This window comes from Leptidea sinapis, chromosome 21 (genome assembly GCF_905404315.1).
Source record: "Leptidea sinapis chromosome 21, ilLepSina1.1, whole genome shotgun sequence".
NCBI lineage: Eukaryota > Metazoa > Arthropoda > Insecta > Lepidoptera > Pieridae > Leptidea > Leptidea sinapis.
In genome coordinates, this window is record NC_066285.1 from 7,745,415 (window position 1) to 7,765,239 (window position 19,825).

At 36.0% G+C, this 19,825-nt stretch overlaps 2 protein-coding genes and 1 long non-coding RNA gene across 5 annotated transcripts in view; 1 reads left to right on the forward strand and 2 right to left on the reverse strand.

Annotated features, from left to right (window-relative positions):
- Window positions 1-2,036, reverse strand: part of LOC126970464 (epoxide hydrolase 3-like) — a 30,788-nt gene extending 28,752 nt beyond the window's left edge. The window contains exon 1 of the mRNA XM_050816372.1: window positions 1,638-2,036. Coding sequence (XP_050672329.1) covers window positions 1,638-1,841 — 204 coding nt within the window. The 5' untranslated portion in view covers window positions 1,842-2,036. The remainder of the gene's footprint in view (window positions 1-1,637) is intronic.
- Window positions 1-19,825, forward strand: part of LOC126970484 (uncharacterized) — a 132,687-nt gene that overhangs the window by 107,763 nt on the left and 5,099 nt on the right. The window lies entirely within an intron of this gene.
- Window positions 2,990-19,667, reverse strand: LOC126970455 (leucine-rich repeat-containing protein 56-like). 3 transcript variants are annotated; one of them, XM_050816355.1, is made up of 11 exons: window positions 19,648-19,667; window positions 17,440-17,586; window positions 16,518-16,638; window positions 11,454-11,642; window positions 10,712-10,860; window positions 9,292-9,461; window positions 6,089-6,219; window positions 5,486-5,654; window positions 4,587-4,691; window positions 3,841-3,955; window positions 2,990-3,605 (listed from the first exon to the last, which is right to left on the reverse strand). In XM_050816355.1, exons 2-11 carry the CDS (start codon window positions 17,577-17,579, stop codon window positions 3,290-3,292), a joined length of 1,605 nt encoding a protein of 534 aa, XP_050672312.1. In that variant the 5' UTR covers window positions 17,580-17,586; window positions 19,648-19,667; the 3' UTR covers window positions 2,990-3,289. The 3 variants fall into 3 exon arrangements, with proteins under 3 accessions (XP_050672312.1, XP_050672311.1, XP_050672310.1); XM_050816354.1 differs by lacking the exon at window positions 19,648-19,667 and adding an exon at window positions 19,432-19,570; XM_050816353.1 differs by lacking the exon at window positions 19,648-19,667 and adding an exon at window positions 17,669-17,810.

Consider the following 19,825-nt stretch of genomic DNA (forward strand, 5'->3'; position numbering starts at 1 on the left):
GGTTTATAAATATACTTCACTAATAATACTAACGTAGTTCATAATAAATATTGTTACTAATACAATTACTAATATATATGGAGATGTCTCTGAATTCAATAAATAAATAAATAAGAAAACGTGTACGTCATATCGTCCCTTAGGTCGGAAAAACAATAATCGCCATTTTATCGGCTGCATGTCAGTTCCGACAGTTCCGCATAAGCTATCGACGAATATGAATAAAATAGATTTTTTTTATGGAAAAGGAGGACAAACGAGCGTACTTGGTGTTAAGTGATCACCGCCGCCCACATTTTCTAGCAACACCAGAGGAATTACAGGAGCGTTGCCGGCCTTTAAGGAAGGTTTACGCGCATTTTTTGAAAGTACACATGTCGTATCGTCCCGGAAACACCGCACAAGGAAGCTCATCCCACAGCTTTATAGTACGTAGAAGAAAGCTACTTTATAGCGTACTGTGGAGGCCCGCCACACATCCAGATGGTGGGGAGGATATCCTAATTTGTGGCATGTCGTGCGAAGGTGGAATTCGGTAGCAGGAATCAGATGAAACAGCTCTTCGGAACACTAATGATGATTTTAAAATGATGGAAACAAACATTAATCATGTTATATTCAGTAAGTACAAGGTCAATACATTATATATTCGAATTGTAAGAGATCATGCCCGTACATCACGTTTTTATTGAATATAAACAAATTACCTTTACACATTGTACTTAATATATAGTCAAGGCTAGGAAGTAGTTTTTAGAAGTTTTGTCTGTTTGTTTGTGCACGCAATCTCTCAGACAGATTTTAATGTTGCCTTCACTGATGTATTCCAATCGGTTCCCGAATGAAAATAAGTGGGCCCTTCTGAAAGTTTCCGTACTGGCCATTTGTATTAATAGTATTATATGCAACAGTTGAATAATGATGGTGGGCAATGAATGACGCCAAGATCGTTTTTTGACCTAGTTACACGTGTCGCATAAAATGTTTTATCAACGACTAGGTAATTTTAAATGAAACAAAAATTATACAAACAAATATAGCAAGTTTTCGAGTTGTCGCATAAGGGGAATGTATTGTACATACAACAGTTTATCTCTGTGGTGAGTGGTTTCATTTTACCTTCAAGGAATGGCAAAGGTACATCCATACAGCCAAAGCGGGAAAATTTAAAGTTACAAGATATACCTAGGAACAAATTCGTACTGTATTAGGAATTATAATGAGCTAAGTGCAAAAATTGTCACCGGTGACTGGAAACACTAGAATATTTGCATCTTTATCAAGACTAAACATGTGCCTAGAATTAAATTAATTGTAACAACTTCAGCTGTAAATGTATTTTTCAAATAAAGAACTTTGACATTGAAACAGGGGTATATGAACCGGTATGTTGAATGGTTGAAAACCAAAGGATTGTTACTGCAAATTGGTACGTAAGTGCATATTTTGAAAATATCCGAGAAAAAATGTTTGTTTGGCAAAGCTGCGGACGATAGCTATGGTAATAATAGATATAAAAAAATGCAAATATGATAAAAACTTAGTTGAACAATACAACAATAGTAAATTTATATAAAATATAATTACAACGATTGTTTTTGCTGTTCAATTGTTCAAAGATTAAATTATATACTCACATTAGCCTTTAAATATTTATGAGTTCCATATTTCGGGTCAGTTAAGCGTGCTGGGGGTTCCAATTTTAATTTTACTGACCAAGGGTTCCTAAAGGGATTTTTCAACCACGTCACTAATAAGAACAGAATAACTTGCAAGGAATGATATAGAGTTAGTAGTTTCGCTGCCATAAAACGAATAATAACTGTGTTTATTTCGCTCATATTGCGAAGTTCAGATAAAACTTGTTGAACACACAAGAGGCAAACACACAATTCGCTCGGCGTTTGATAACTGAGTGAGTTCTGTCTCCATTCTGCGATTTAATATTAATTATCATTGCGTGATTTCGCTTCCTTGCGTCGGTCGTCTCTTGATACGAGTAATACGTACTGATTCACATTCGATACGTGATACTAGGGACACGACTTTTCCGGAAGAAATAGAGTACGAGACTCATTTTATAAATTGAAAGTAAATAAAAAAAATACAGACTAATAAAAAAGATTGTCATATATCATGTATTTAAAAAGTATTATTTTTTTTTTTTTTTTCGAAAACTGTTCACTGGTAATTTTTTAGTTATAATAATGCGCATGGCTGTACCGCAGGCTTTCTGCGATGAGTATTTCTGTGTACTCTATGGGTGTTATGTTGAGTACACACCTACATGAAATATAGCACAATACTATTGACAACCCTACGTGGCACTATTGTTACTTGTACTATTATAATATATTCTTTGCTATTATTAAGACTTCGTCATTCTTATGACCTTCACAAATGAATATGTAACCTTCACTATAAATGTTTAGATGTGATAGACGTGAGTTGAATCTATATCCATATTATATTATGCTATTATATCTCAAATGCTTTCTGTTTTCTTCATTTTCTCCATGTTTTACTCTATTGGAATTGCTGACCATCCGAATGTGCATTTTAAAGCATCAGCTCTTGGTTGAAATTACACAGTTCATCGGAAGAGGGAGGACAGAGTAGAAGAGTATTCTTGTCTCTGTATTTTTTATTAACAAGGTATATTTAAAGATACCTTAACATCATTTATAAAGTTATAATAATATAAGACCAACATACCATCATTCTGATAAATAACATAGGTAAGTACAAATATAAATAAAACGATCATAAAACATTGTGCAAATATATCTTTATTGATCATAACAAATTGTACAAGATATATCTACTAAATTTAAGGCTGTTAACGCATCAGACTTCTGGTATTCCTGATGTTCATGGTCGGTTCTCACCACTTCACATCATGTAAGCCTCTTGCCCGTTTGCCATACATTTATTGAATAAGGCGATTATTTCCGATTGATCCACGCAAACTTATTGAAAACATACCTTTCGAACCATAATTTTCTAATTATTTATTTACGAAGTTTGAAAACCTCCTCTCAAAAGAACTACTTCGTAGGTAAACAATTAAAATATAATAGAGTCGACTTCATAGCCCAACAAAACTCTTCACTTCATAACACTAATATGCATTTTCGAAAACCATCCAAAATCTACCTAACATACATACATAGAAATGAATATTGGAATTACATAGCAATAAAGGCATTAGAACTATATTTCTAAATGGACTTCACGGGTTCACGGGCCTATTAATAAGCCTGTTATTTATATCACATAAAATTCAAAATTATTGTATAATAGTGCAAATATCTCCGGGCCTTACCGATCGAGGATCAAAAAAGTCCTCGTCGATGTCTATGTGCAAATTAGGCACATCAACCGATTCAATATCCCTCCATATTTCAACTTCAGTGAGATCTTCATTGGTCAGAATCCTTGCGGGGTTCACTGCTGTATTGTATAAGTTACGCGTGAAATTGGTGTCAGTATTATCATTGGCTAGACGTTCCATTGTTTCTTTCTCGATTTGTTCCAATCGTTCTATTGCCTTATTGGGATCGGCGCCCTTTGGTCGTTGTTGGAAATCAATATCGATATCGATTCTGTAATATATAAAAATAGTACTTGTTCCATTATCTAGAACGAAAATTCGTAAATTGTTCTAAAATAAATGATGATGAGTGAATATTATTAAAACCAGTAATGAAATTAAAGCGTAAACGTAGTTGCTAAAAATGTATTGTTCTTTGCAGCTGATAAAGACTGCAAATTGTTACAAACTCCCAAGTCACGATGGTGATAAAACTAAATAAACGATACGATTAGTAGTACTAGTACCCTGTTTCAAGTTTAAACTTATCCCACACTTCTTGATTGTTATAAATTGGTATCTCGGTTGCAACCGTGTGGCAAGCTCCTGAAATTGTCTCTCCGAGTTCTTCCACTTCGCTTTCTGAAACATTTCTAGTATTTACCAAATGTGCTTTAACTATAGTTATTCCGTTTGAACAACGGGGTTGTCTAAAGACATACACACCTACGCTATTTGCTGCAGCAAAGAGTTGTGTGTGCAGCAATTTGGAAATCTCCAATTTTTTCGAAGTAATATTCGACTTACTATAGGCGGCAGTTCCGCCGTGACCACGATTCATGCAATTGGATCGAAATATCGGCGTCAAATATATAAAATATATATCGTCAGTACCCACTGTACATGTTCCATATATCACTTTTTTTATGGAATAGGAGGACAAACAAGCGTACGGGTCACCTGGTGTTAAGTGATCACCGCCGCCCACATTCTCTTGCAACACCAGAGGAATTACTCTATTACATTTAACTTCGCCCCGTGTAATCTGCGCCTATCAACGCCTGAGCATAATTTTGAGTGAAACTTATTAAGACGGTATTCGAATGAGGAGTATATTTTTTCCTATCCCTAAAATAGACTTTACTTCTCTCTTACTCTTGAATAGAATTTACTTCTTGTCTACGATTATAAGTTTGATAATATTCATAAAACCAGTTTCTTCCTATTCATTAATATACAGTAAAAATACAATTTTCTTCGATTTATAATTTACCTAAGCTGCATCGACTATTCTTATTCCTGCGCAGAGCTCTAGCTAAATTACCACAAACAGGTCCGCTTGACGTCAGTTTGCTGCCGCCGCTATTCCACTCTTCATCTGTACAATAAATTATATCGTTATCAATTATGTACCATATTTGAAAGGCATATTTGAACTTTGCATACATTCTTATACCATAAAGAGTCACTCTGGTTATGATGCTATAGTAAATTAATACCCACTAATTGTACCCAAGAAGAGTGAACCTCAGATACCTACTCAAGGTGTGACCTACTAGAGAATAGAAATCAATTTGAAGATACTTGTATAAAACTAAAAAAAAATGTATAAAACTGACTATAACACATAGATGGATGGACGGGCTGACCTGTGTAATATGGATCAAGACTGTGCTATCTCGGGGCAAACACAGCATCAGGTTCAAACATCCTACTCTAGAATAAGAAAGGAGTATGCTCGGATCCGTCCAACTGCCACCCCATTATAATTACCTCCATTTTTTTAAACAAGGCGCAAATTCAGCATCACTTGGAGTTCGTACCTATGTGCGCGCGCATTTCAGAATCAGTTTCTTCCATTTGACTGCATACACCAAAGAGTGGCTCGAAACAGCGACGATCAAGTTATGCCCAATCGGCTTAAATCTTTGACGTTCAGCTGATGGTAATACTCAGGAATCTTGAAAAACCCAAAAATTTTGAGGGAAACTACAATTGCGCTCTACACCTTGAGACATAAGATGTTAAGTCTAATTTGCCCAGTAATTTCACTAGATACGGCGCCCTTCAGACCGTAAACACAGCAGAAATAGGCGCCGTTGTGGTACCCATACTGTAACCGCCAACCTGTACAAAGGAGCCTCCCACTTTTCTACTAATATACTATATTACCCATCAGTGTATTCATGAAATGCAGGCGCGTCGGTATGTTACTGGAACGTTCTAAAGCGGTGCGCGGTCGGGGTGGAAGTTCAACTCGATGCCTAGACCCGGCGCCTTCTGTAGTCGCTGGTCGTCTCCGGGAAAATGTCTCTCGAACTACTTCCTTCACTTCCAGCAACTACATAGAATATTTACGATAATAAAAATAAATTATACTTAGTTAAAAGGAATTCCGTAATTTGAAAAAGAAATATGAATTTATGTTTTTTACTTAGAAAATAATTGTCTAGATAGTCTCTTGCTGTCGGACAACCGATAAAAACAGGCCTGGAAGTCTTTATGTGTCTCCAGCCTTTAGTGTGCGTGACAGGCTACGTCTTACACTCGCGATTTGTATGACACTTTGTGTTGGTGTGCATGAATGCGTGAATTGCTCAAAATAGAGGTTAGTTCTAAAGTCTATATATTCGACGTTTTCACAGCTGTCATTGTCTACCTAGAAGTATAAATGAACTAAGTTTTTTTTTGTAAAATAATCCAGTAAACCTTCTTTGTAACACACTTAGTTTTTCTACTGAAATAGGTATCTATAATTTATGTGTGTCCTATTACCTCCTTTGATGGCCCGGGTTCTGGTTCGTCGACCCACGTGGTTTTCTCTTTAGACAGTATTTTTACATCGTCAACATCGCTTTCAGCTTCCGACTCTGATAGCTTTCCTAAAGATTCCTCGTTATTTTCACCTGAATAATTATATAAAATGCATTTTACAATTTACATTACTAACAGATTTTATTGCTCTTAATAATTTATAATTATTCCTACACAGCGATACATTAATACTCTTTTACAGCCGCGTACCAAACTTATCATCGGGATTACTAGACAAGTGCTTGTCAACTTGGAATATTTTTTTTATGGAACAGGAATAACGAGCGTACGGGTCAACTAATGTTAAGTAATCACCGCCGCCTAAATTCTCGTGTAACAACAGGGTAATCACAAGATTGTTGCTTGTCTTTTTTTTAAAGAAACTCATGTCGTTTCGTTCTGGAAACACCGCGCAACGAAGCTCATTCCATAATTTGGATATAGGTGGCAGAAAGTTCCTTTAAAACATGACTGTGGGGGAACGCGACACATCCAGATGGAAAGAATGATATCCAAGAAAGTGCACGTTGAGCGAAGACTGGATTTGGCGCCAGGAATCAGGTCAAACAGCTCTTCGGAAGACGCGATTCAGGAGGCCTACTCCTAAAATCGATATTCGATATATCGTGGCATTAGTCGTGTCGACTCCTACTCTTAGTTACATCGTATTCAATGTCGAAACGATGATTGAACAAACGAAACATTTTTCGATATCATCGGTCCTAGCCCTACTCTTAGTTGAAAATGTCAGAGACGAATATTCGAATTCGACATACAATCTAACGGCAGCATAAGCAGTCGTTGCTATTATCGTTTCAAGTTGTATAGATATATTTGCCATACAATATACATACTTAGTAAATAAAATTAAAATAATTATATGTGATTTACTATTCAACAGGATTTATTTACTAGGTACCAAGTAATTTAAGTCATTTTGTTGATCGTTTATGCGTAGAAAGTAACGCAAATGGCTGCCTGAGAAATAGGAAGTCGACGAGAAGGGTTGAGTTACTTTTTTTTACATTTTATTATCCGGAAGTTTTGTATTATGTATTCAATTTTAAATGGTCATATTATATTCATTACATAATTTTTGAATATTTACATTTTGTGTAAATGATGCAAATTGGTGGTGCAGAGTCTGGCATGGTCCTAAGCAAAGAACACTTTTACTCTAACGAGGTCATAAGCGCCTAAGCTATGTTTTGACTTTTGACACTTAGCAGCGACATAGCACAGATTATACATAATTTGTGCATAATTCATTCACTCAAACATCGTAAAAATATCAAATATTAGTCTATGGTTACGATGTTGTTACGATAAACGATATGGAATACGAACATTTGTTTGAGTAGGGTAGGTGCGATATATTCGGGTTATTATCGTATCTCTATCGATTTTGCGAGTAGAGAGAGAGACTACAGGACACACAATGAAGCGACGTTTCTACGCAACGCCAAGAGATCCAGCCGTTCACAGAGCACTGGATTGAAGCAGCTCTACGTTGCACGCGGCCAAATGGTTCGAGCTGATACTGGGCCGCACCAGACCAGACATAAGAGCGATACTCCATATGTGGCCGGACAATGGACATACGCTTTTTAGAGGGTTATAATGTTGTTTGCTGGAAAGTGCGCAATGAATTGGGGACTCTTGCGGAAGGCACTGTCACCAGTAAACGCTAACTAAACACAACATTTGCTTTTAAGTGTCGCGCTAAAATTGTTGGGAAACCCAAATTACTAAAAGTAACGCCGTATACTGACAAAAATTGATGAATGAAAATAACGTATTTTAACTATAGTTACCTATATAAAATTTCTCTATTGTAAGTTTAATTAACATATTGGAATTGAAAAAAATAGCTACGTATAAAAAAACCGACTTCAAAAACTGAAAAGTATCAAATAACTAAAAATTTAATATAATACACCTCTTATGCAAACCTTTATTATTAATAAAATACTATTATTTATATATGCAACCCATTGATAGGTTTTAAGTCGGTGCCAAGCCCAAAACAAAATAAAACTTAATATAACAGCTTACTGCAATTATTATCAAGATTGTGTGGCCACGCGTGTCTGTCCACTTGGGTTGTTTTGTTTTAGAAGAAGCTATCCCACTCAGTCACGCGTGGCGAGTGTAGGTACCTACCTACTATTACATTTGGCTTGGCACCGACTTCAAAGCTATTAATATTTAGCACATCAAAGTTTTACTTTTTAGTGTTAGTTAATAATAATAATATATATTCAATGAAATATTATATATTGAATGAAAACTCTTTTATAGGCGTACACAAATAACAATGATATCATCCATTTAGACAAAATTTTTCATAAAATGAAATGTACTGGGCCAAACAATGAAAAATTTTTATGGGACTAAATGACATCTATTCCGCATCGAACTAAAGATGAATTAAGTAAATCGGATCATAAATATCAGAGTAATCGGTGTACATACATAAAAAAATATACCGATCGAATTGAGAACGTCCTCCTTTTTGAAGTCGGTTAAAAATATCAATTGCGGATGTGTGGTCGCAGGGAGTGTGTGAGTGTAAAAATCAAAATCGTCATAATACTTATCTCATTGTCAAAGAAAATTGAACTTCAGATACCCTACTTGTGTGCATACATATTTGATTTTCATTCCTTTAAAATGATATACTATCATGACTTCGCAAAATTGATTACCGTATCTAATTACTTATCTGTTCTTCTATCTTATGATTTATTATAATGCTCTGAAGAGCTATCAGGATTACTCAACGATAACTAAATGAATCATGGACAAGTTTCATTTTTTTATGAAAATAAGCGACGAGACGAACAGGACGTTCGGCTGATGGTAACTGATACACCCTGCCACTACAATGCAGTGCCGCTCAGGATTATTGAAACACCCAAAAATTCTGAGCGGCACTACAATTGCGCTCGTCACCTTGAGACATAAGTTGTCAAGTCTCATTTGCCCAGTAATTTCACTAGCTGCGGCGCCCTTCAGACCGAAACACCGTAATGCTTCACGGCAGAAATAGGCACCGCTGTGGTACCCATAATCTAGCCGGCATCCGGTTGAAAGGAGCCCTCCCACTGGTTTCATTGCAACCTAATGTCACAATCTCTAACACATAGTTTTCCGTTACTAACTGGTCTCATGCAGTGGGATGTCGTCCAAGTGCGTCAACAATGGTAAGGCAGATATAACTTCGGAGTGGTAATTGGGCTCATCTGCCAGCGGCGTGCCTGTTAGGGTGAGGCGACGCAGGGAACCGCAAACTCCAAGGGTCCACAATCTACTCGACTCCTCTATTGGGTTACTGTCAAACATATCGACTATCATTATTTTACAGCAAACAGATGCTAGAGGAAAGTCGTTGTAACAAAAATATTTATTTTTCAAGTTATACTTCTTTTGGCACGTTATGAAAACATGATGAGAGTGAAATTTTAAGATGCGCGCGCATCACTGTTGGTTCCTAAAATTTTCTGACGTTTGCGACATTCATTATTTTTTTTTGGTTTCTTCGTCCATTATTAGAACAGGCAAAGGGTTCAAGCCCATACAGCCGTGTTCGTTATTTAATAATTAAGTGTCTACGCCATCTTTGCAAGATTTTTACAATATTGTTCATTCTACAAACGTAGAATAGCAGGAGGAATAAATAATTTTAAGGATTTTTGCTTTGTTACGCTAAAGAAGTATAACTTCTTGCTTGCATACATAAGTACACACACACTTTTTTTCTGCACAGACACCGGTCCTGTAAGAATATTTATGATAAGAAATGAAGTGAAAGAGACGGTAGATAAGATAGATTCGTATTCCAGAACTTGTCTCAATTCATAATCTGTTATTAAGTTTGTTTTGTCGCTGTATTCGTAACTGTGCACCTTCTGGATTATGGGTATTGGACAACTTATCGTCTGCTGCAGCCCTCTGGGGGTTCTTAAAAAATAGTAGAATCAAAAATAGAGCTTGTACAGTGCATAATCCCCGCGCGTTGATATTGGGCCCGGCTACCATCATTTCGTCACATAGTGACGTCATAGTGACGTTAGTTATAGTGTCGACTATCCGTCCCTGTTCCAATGGTCTGATAGCTTGCACCAATTGCCCAAAGGCAGGTATTTGAGGCAAGCTGAAAATTTGGTCTATACCTCTCCTGATATACCCCAACTCGGAACTGCAGACCTGGCTGGTGAGTAGCGGGGCTAAATCAACCCCAAAATTTTTAAAAACATTTGTTTTTTTTTTTTTTCAAAAAATATATTTGAGGCAACATGCAATTTATATACGTTGTAGTGTATGTTAATCAAATAATAGAAAAATTAAGCCAGACAATTTAGTCGAGGTTTTTACATTTCCAGGCGCGTGCAACGCGTGGTGCTTAGATCTACATGGCATATTGGCTACAGAAACAACCAACTAACCATTGTTGAGTAAAGGAGCCTGATACAAGGTAAGAATACAATATTGCAGAAATTATTACGGTGAAATAAAGGAAGGTGTTTGAGATTCAGTAAAATTTATTTAGTTACGTTTACAGACTACAGAAATGAAACTTACTCTGAAATGTTCAACGTGTGAAGCTTTTGCAATGCTGCTAGAGGATACAAATCATGAAGACGATTTCCAGCCGCATATAGTTCACGTAAATATCCAAGTCCCAATATACCGTCGAGGGAGGTCAGTCCGCAACGATTTACACTAAGAATCTAAAAGATAATAAATAATTAACCAACTGTTTCATACTGACGGTACCTATGTAATTAATAATAAAATTATTTATTTATTTGAAAAGAGAATACAGAGATGGTTTGATGTTGAGGATTGACTGCACTAATTTTTGGGAGTGGAAGCGGGCAGGGTACATAGTTCGACGGACAGATGGCCGTTGGGGCAGTAAAGTCCTCGAATGGCGACCACGTACTAGAAGACGCAGTTTTGATAGGCCCCCAACAAGATGAACCGACGATCTGATCAAGATCGCAGGAATACATTGGATACGGGCAGCGCAGGACCGATCGTCATGGAAATCTTTTGGAAATCTCAAGTCAATTTCCTAATATGCAATTATTAGGGTTGAGCAGATTATCAACGTAAAGTAGTTCCTGTAGATGGACCTGAGAATTTGACAAGACGTACCAAGATTTTCACGTTACTATAACGCTTGACTCAGTTGGAAGAGCGCTCGGAGGGAACCCGAGAGGTCGCGGGTACGAGTCCCGCAACGTTCATAAATATTTGTTACAAATTTAATTAATCCCAGAAGTGAGGGATAACACTATAAAAATAACAAATTGTTTACCTTTAAATGTACTAATCCGATCCCAAGGTCCCTCAATGAAGAAATAGCACTACCATCCAGAGTGAGCGACCGCAATCGAGGCGCTAACACATGGAGCCTGCGTAGACCGATACGTTCTGCAACTACCCGCAGTTTCGCCTCTCTAATTCTCAGCACTTCTTCGTCTGTTGCTGCTCCACTGCACTGTTTCTATAAATTTTATCACTGTTTGTGTAAATTTTACGTAAATTCCCCCGCGTAGATTACATATCTTAATCTTAATATATATAAATTACGTGACACGTTGTTTGTCCGCGATGGACTCCTAAACTAATGAACGGATTTAAATGGGGATTACTTCATGGAGTGCAGTTTAGTCCAACTTGAGAGATAGGATAGTTTTTATTTCGATTTGGAACCCATAATTATATTTTTATTTCCAATTTTTGTTTTGTATGGACATATTTTCTGTGAGAGAATTAATTGACGTACGGTTTGACAGTTCTGCTGTGAAACAATTTTATTATAACGACAGGGACCATATTTTACGAAATAATTCTTGATGTTATGAAATATTATAGACAAATTCATAAAAAACAGTATTTTATTTATTATGTACAGGACAACGTCTGTTGTGTCAGCTGTATATATATATATATGTGGCAATTATTATTGGCAGTATACAGACTTAACAGTTACACATCAAAAATTAAATAAAAGCACCTTAACTATCAATTATAACATGAGTTATCTGTTAGTGAAAGTTCGGTTTAAATTAGGTTAGCTATTTCAGAGATTAGAAGGTCTAAATTGGTTATACCTCATGAATAGGTTCATTTAATAAATTCATTCAGATTTAGTAAAAATTTGTTTTTTTCACGTCATTATAAACGGTTTCAATTATTTAATATGTAATGATATTGTAATAAACTTTAAATACAAATCATTAAGTACCAAAATTTTTACTTTAATAAATTATTTACAGTAATTTTTTTAATTGTTATCATATCAAAGTTAGGCCAATAAAATTATCCTTAAACAATAACTCTTCCAGGAAATTCCGGTTATGGATGCTATAACTCGGAAGGTTGCACCTTAACACTAATTGTTTAGTTTTGTCAAATAATAAATAATAAATAAATAAGTAATATTGACACACTTTTTACACAAATTATCTTGCCCCAAATTAAGCATATTATAAAGCCTGTGTTATGGGTTGCAATACGATATATTTAATACAATATACTTACTTAAACATACATAAATACATATAAACATACATAAATAATTTTAAACATCCATGACTCAGAAACAAACATCCATATTCATCATATAAATGCTTGCACCTACCGGAATTCGAACCCGTGACCTCTAGCTTAGTAGATAGGATTGCTAAACACAAATAGAGTTACAATAATTAATATACATAGAATAATAACCCTCAGAACGATAGTTTCATCATAATTATTTTTTTAATCCTAGATGGCCGCCATGCAAAATTATGATTTCAATAATATGGATATCGTATCCGAGGTTCTCGAGGATGCAGATAACGAATTTGGGATCATTTTTGAAATCTAAGATGGCCGCCGTGCAAAATTATGATTTGAACAATGTGGATATCGTATCCGAGGTTCACGAGGACCCTGCAAAGAACGAATTTGGGATCATTTTTTAAATCGAAGATGGCTGCGGTGAAAAATTCTTTTGGGGCTGTACGTATGCGTGGTGGTTATAATGATAACCCTAATGCCAAACAACTTATAGGCATCTTTCGGAAATTGTTGTGCCGCATGGAAATAAAATCGTTGAAATCATACATTTGCGCGGCATGGCTGCCGGCTGGCTTGGATTTCAAATATCATGCCAAATTCGTTCTCTGCACCCTCGAGAACCTTAGATTCGATATTAATATTGTTGAAATCATAAATTTTGCACGGCGGCCATCTTGGATTTCAAAAATGATCCCAAATTCGTTATCTGCACCCTCGAGAACCTCGGAAATTTCTCTCATACGTCGATAAAGAAGTTACTCTTCAAAAACATACGGACGTATTGAAAACCTCCTCCTTTTTTGTAGTCGGTTAAAAAGAGTGGCCGTTAATGTTCTCAAGAGCTCAATTTTTTCCGAACATAATATGGTAAATTCAGTAATTTAAAAGAAATATATATTTCTTATATATAGTAACTATTCAAAACGCTTGGTTTAAGCCTAATTGAATTAAGATTATTTGACTTTGACTTACTTATAACATCATGTGGCGTCGTACAGTATAGCCTCCTATCAATATCTACCAATAAACACAAAAAACTATCCCAGCGGAGGATCTCGGGGTATATAGTACATTCATAGCTGGCAACATATTTTTTTAATGGCGAATGTATTAGCTTAAATCAAAAGTTGTGAAATAGTATTTAGGTGTGAAATGGAATTTTCTTATCTTTATTTTTTATTTTGAGATGCGTTGTGACACCCTTTCACTGTACAGTAAGTCATTTTTAAATTAAATTTCGCGCGCTGTTTGTCATGGAAGTTGACAGAATAACACTGACGCGGCGGAAAACGTATGTGGTCATAAACGTCCACATTGAAAGTGCTTCAATTCGCTTAAACCTACTCACGTTCTAAGCGTTATTAAGTTAATATACTTAAAACATGACGTATCTAAGTAATTGATGATCAAAATCAACACCTGGTTTTCACACTACCCTTTACCCTTTACCCAGTAATTTTCGCTCTCCTAATTTATCAATACGTGCTGAAAGCAAAAAACTTCAATAAATGGCGTAAAAACGCAAAAAAGAGTAAGTAAATGATTAAATTGAATAAAAATATCATGTTTTTAATTATCTGTAGAAGTTCGTAATTATTCATACTTGAATACCCACTAAACAGTGCTCAATATAAATGGGTCTAAACAATTTGTTATGATTTTTTGAAGTGATAACCTCTAGGATTCTCTCTCACTTCTAGGATTAATACACAAATAAAATTTGAAAAACAAAATTTTATGAACGATGCGGGACTCGAACCCACGACCTCTGGCGTTCCATGCCAGTGCTCTAACCAACCGAGCTAACCGTTCGAGTTACGTATCGTCATAAAATCTTGTATGCTTTGTTCAACTCTCAGGTTGTGACTTCACCCCCAGGATCTACTTTACAGTTGATAACCTGCTCAATCCCAATATTTGCATATTAGGAAATGGACTTGAGATGTCGCTCTTGTAAATCTAAACAATTTGTTTTGTTTTTTTAAAGTGATATCACTCACTTTTAGGATTGATCGAATGTGGATCGTTATTAATTTTAATAACCTATTCACATTCAACCGAATTTTTCAACTACCCGCATATAGTCTGAAGTAAAACATAAAAAACAGTAGCTGAAACCAATTTAAAGCTTACAAGCAGTTCTATTAGCGTCAACTCCCGCGGTATAACAATACGCCGGTATGCCTTATAGGCATCTTTCGGAAATTGTTGTGCCGCATGGAAATAAAATCGTTGAAATCATACATTTGCGCGGCAGCCATCTTAGATTTCAAATATGATGCCAAATTCGTTCTGTGCACCCTCGAGAACCTTAGATTCGATATCAATATTGTTGAAATCATAAATTTGACGCAGCGGCCATCTTGGATTTCAAAAATGATCCCAAATTCGTTATCTGCACCCTCGAGAACCTCGGAAATTTCTCTCATACGTCGATAAAGAAGTTACTCTTCAAAAACATACGGACGTATTGAAAACCTCCTCCTTTTTTGAAGTCGGTTAAAAAGAGTGGCAGTTAATGTTCTCACGAGCTCAATTTTTTCCGAACATAATATGGTAAATTCAGTAATTTAAAAGAAATATTTATAGTAACTATTCAAAACGCTTGGTTTAAGCCTAATTGAATTAAGATTATTTGACTTTGACTTACTTATAACATCATGTGGCGTCGTACAGTATAGCCTCCTATCAATATCTACCAATAAACACAAAAAACTATCCCAGCGGAGGATCTCGGGGTATATAGTACATTCATAGCTGGCAACATATTTTTTTAATGGCGAATGTATTAGCTTAAATCAAAAGTTGTGAAATAGTATTTAGGTGTGAAATGGAATTTTCTTATCTTTATTTTTTATTTTGAGATGCGTTGTGACACCCTTTCACTGTACAGTAAGTCATTTTTAAATTAAATTTCGCGCGCTGTTTGTCATGGAAGTTGACAGAATAACACTGACGCGGCGGAAAACGTATGTGGTCATAAACGTCCACATTGAAAGTGCTTCAATTCGCTTAAACCTACTCACGTTCTAAGCGTTATTAAGTTAATATACTTAAAACATGACGTATCTAAGTAATTGATGATCAAAATCAACACCTGGTTTTCACACTACCCTTTACCCTTTACCCAGTAATTTTCGCTCTCCTAATTTATCAATACGTGCTGAAAGCAAAAAACTTCAATAAATGGCGTAAAAACGCAAAAAAGAGTAAGTAAATGATTAAATTGAATAAAAATATCATGTTTTTAATTATCTGTAGAAGTTCGTAATTATTCATACTTGAATACCCACTAAACAGTGCTCAATATAAATGGGTCTAAACAATTTGTTATGATTTTTTGAAGTGATAACCTCTAGGATTCTCTCTCACTTCTAGGATTAATACACAAATAAAATTTGAAAAACAAAATTTTATGAACGATGCGGGACTCGAACCCACGACCTCTGGCGTTCCATGCCAGTGCTCTAACCAACCGAGCTAACCGTTCGAGTTACGTATCGTCATAAAATCTTGTATGCTTTGTTCAACTCTCAGGTTGTGACTTCACCCCCAGGATCTACTTTACAGTTGATAACCTGCTCAATCCCAATATTTGCATATTAGGAAATGGACTTGAGATGTCGCTCTTGTAAATCTAAACAATTTGTTTTGTTTTTTTAAAGTGATATCACTCACTTTTAGGATTGATCGAATGTGGATCGTTATTAATTTTAATAACCTATTCACATTCAACCGAATTTTTCAACTACCCGCATATAGTCTGAAGTAAAACATAAAAAACAGTAGCTGAAACCAATTTAAAGCTTACAAGCAGTTCTATTAGCGTCAACTCCCGCGGTATAACAATACGCCGGTAGCCCGGCAGACGACGCTCCAGCTCCTCTTGACCAAGTGGCTGCTCTGGTTCAGGTGGTGGTATGGTTAAAGCCCTGTAGAAACAAACAATGTGGAGCAGAGCTATTAATATTTATCGCAACTGCTATAGCAGTTACGGGTTGCTATAGCAACCCGTAACTGTTCGTGAGATCCGTTATCATATATTACACATATTTCATCAATTTCACATCTCCACACTTGGGACATTCGCATGTCCTATTGTCATCAGTCACGTTGATCTAATATTATGTTCAGACAGGAAGATGTTCGTCTAAGGTGGCAATATTCCGTCAACTCAGTTCCGTTCAATAATAACATCCTATTGCCAAAGCTCCAAAAATATATACCCACGACTTCGAATTAGTGCAAGAAAACTCAGGAATGCTGACATCATACACTCACATACGCTTTTATTCCGGCACTCATACATCAAAACCGTAGTTTGACTCTTGGAAGTCAGCCTTTATTTAACAATAGAAAATCTTGAACCATGGCCAATCGGACCTATACCTAACATACGGATGGGTGGCGGTCACCATAAACAAGGAGGAAGGCTCGGCAGTGGCTTGGCTCTCACCACTGATCGTGTAAAGCACAAAGCGGTTCTTTGAAACTTCTTTGAGAGTTTATAAAAGTGGATCAGGGTATCATCAGTTCTTTACCAGTGGGAGGCTCCTTTGCACAGGACGCCGGCTAGATTATGGGTACGACAACGGCGCCTATCTCTGCCTTGAAGCAGTAATGAATAAACATTAATGTTTTTTTAGGCCGATATATAGGCTTAGGTACTTGGCGTATTTACAATAATAATAACTTATTAAATTGTATTAAAATTCCAATTTCTGTCAAAGTACCTAAACAACGGAGTAGCCCGAACATTCTGAGGTTCCGGAGAGCTAGCAGAGGATATTTCTGATGGTGATGGAGATGCAATAATACTTGGCGTTCTAGGAGCGCTTCCTAATTCTACAGAAGGTGCTTCTTGGAATGGCATGATAGTTCTGAAATAGGAAGGTACCTATTATATAAAATAATAAGACTAAAAACATGACATTATGTCTTTATAAAATCATACTTATCTACCTTCAATCAATCCATGATACAAAACGAAATTAGATCACAATATTGATATACGGAATATCCAAATTCCCTATATCAGATAATATAAAAATATATATTTTGGTGTTCTACAATAGTATTATTTGTTGCTATGACAACTATTTGAACTCTCACTGTCTACTACTACTTACTTGCTGTCTTATATTTCTATACTCTTTGTATAATTAAACTTCAAAGTGTCAAGTTTATGATGGCCAAGTGCAAAAAAGGGAAACAAATATATTTGCAGGATAAGGGCTGTAATACAGAAGAAAAGTTTTTGAGTCCAAATTTGTAGGATCGACCGGGCGGAGCTTTCGCTTAAGTGCTGACGCCTAATGCTCTCGCTTGAATATTTTGGAGCCAATGGACTATTTGGACTATAATAATATTTATATATTAACTGGACTATAATAATCTATACTATATCTATACTATAATATTATAAAGCTGCAGTGTTTGTTTGTTTGTTTGTTTGTTTGAACGCGCTAATCTCTGGTACTACTGGTCCGATTTGAATAATTCTTTCAGTGTTGGGTAGTCCATTTATCGAGGAAGGCTATAGGCTATGTTTTTTTTTCAAAATTAGGGATCCGTAATAAAATTGTTATTTTGTAACACAAGGTGTAAAATCGAAAACCTATTTTTGCGTGCGCTGCAAAAACTATTGACAATGCATAAAACTATCGCGTGAATTATACTTTATATGGCAAAACAACGTTTTCCGGGTCAGCTAGTATCTATATAATATTTACTTATTGAAATGATAGCTTGTGCTATTGTGTATTATTCACTGAGAGTAGCACTAATATTATGTAGGTAAATCTGAATTCAGGCCACCATATAGAGGCGAAAATGATCACGGCAACCATATCCTTCTGGCAATGCCGTAGACTGGGTTCTTGCTCCAAGGATCGTATTATCGCTTTACACTGCAGCTAGGAACGGCCTAGGATATGTTACAGCACAGTACTGGTGGCCACTCACTAAACTTAAAAATTTAACAAGCTGCAACGCTTCCGTAGACTAGCCTGTATGACTGACAGAGATACATATGAACTACATAATAATAACAACTGCAGCGTGGAGCCGGAAGAGCATTAAGAATTTAATTCGATCGTGATGTGGGTGCGGGCGGTAATTCGATAAACACTTAGTGAAATAGAGGCGAAAATAAATTTACCAAGCAAATCGTGTAGAGCACGTTAACTAAAGCAAATTGATGTCTGAAAAAATACAGGTTTTTAAATTACTATCAGGTTACCTAGTTAATTATAATATTATCCCTGTAACACGATAACATGTTAAATGAATGAATGAATATAAATTATACTATATTCATTTATGTATCAGTCACTATTCATATTATTTATATCTTATGATATTATATGAATCGTTTATTTACATAAGGGGATAAGCGGGCAAGAGGTTAACGTGATGGGAGAGGTGAGACAGCTGCCCATAGACATCCGCAAAACCAGATCAAGAGATGCGTTGCCGGCCTTTAAGGTATGCCTCTTTCTTGAAGGTCCCTAAGTCGTATCGATTCGTGAAAACAGCAGCAGGTAATTGAATCTGTTCAGCCGTTGATTGATATTGTTTGAGTATCTGAAGCAAGGCATTTCATCAAAATAAATTTGATACTTGTTAGTATTTAAAATGGGTTTATTTTTTTCTTGATTGGGTAGATACCTACTCCACCTACTCTTTATAAACGAATAAAGAATTATTATAAAAAATCAGTTTACCAGTGGGAGCCTCCTTTGCACAGGATGCCGGCTAGAATATGGGTTGGCGCCTATTCCTGCCATGAAGCAGTAATGTGTAAGCATTACTGTTTTTCGGTCTGAAGGGAGCAGTAGCTAGTGAAATTACTGGGCAAATGAGACTTAACACCTTATGTCTCAAGGTGACGAGCGCAGTTGTAGTGCCGCTCAGAATTTTTGGGAAAAAAAAACAAGTACCTTTTACAAAATCGTATTTAACACTCCCTATACCATGATTTTTTGGCGAATATCTTCAGACATAATATGTTATATTTTCTAATAAAGGTGACATGATATATTTGCTGTTATTATAAACTCTGAACAAACACTTCAATTATTATCTGTATCATGATGTCATCAGTAGAACCACAGAGTA

Bases quoted from the DNA above. Each gene is read 5' to 3' on its own strand.
- LOC126970455 (XM_050816355.1), bottom strand. From the start codon at position 17,579: ATGCCATTCCAAGAAGCACCTTCTGTAGAATTAGGAAGCGCTCCTAGA. The intron at 16,639-17,439 runs GTACTTTGACAG...TTGTTTCTACAG, and splicing joins CGGGCTACTCCGTTGTTTAG to GGCTTTAACCATACCACCAC. The intron at 4,692-5,485 runs GTAATATAGTAT...TTTATTGTACAG, and splicing joins TTTCATGAATACACTGATGG to ATGAAGAGTGGAATAGCGGC.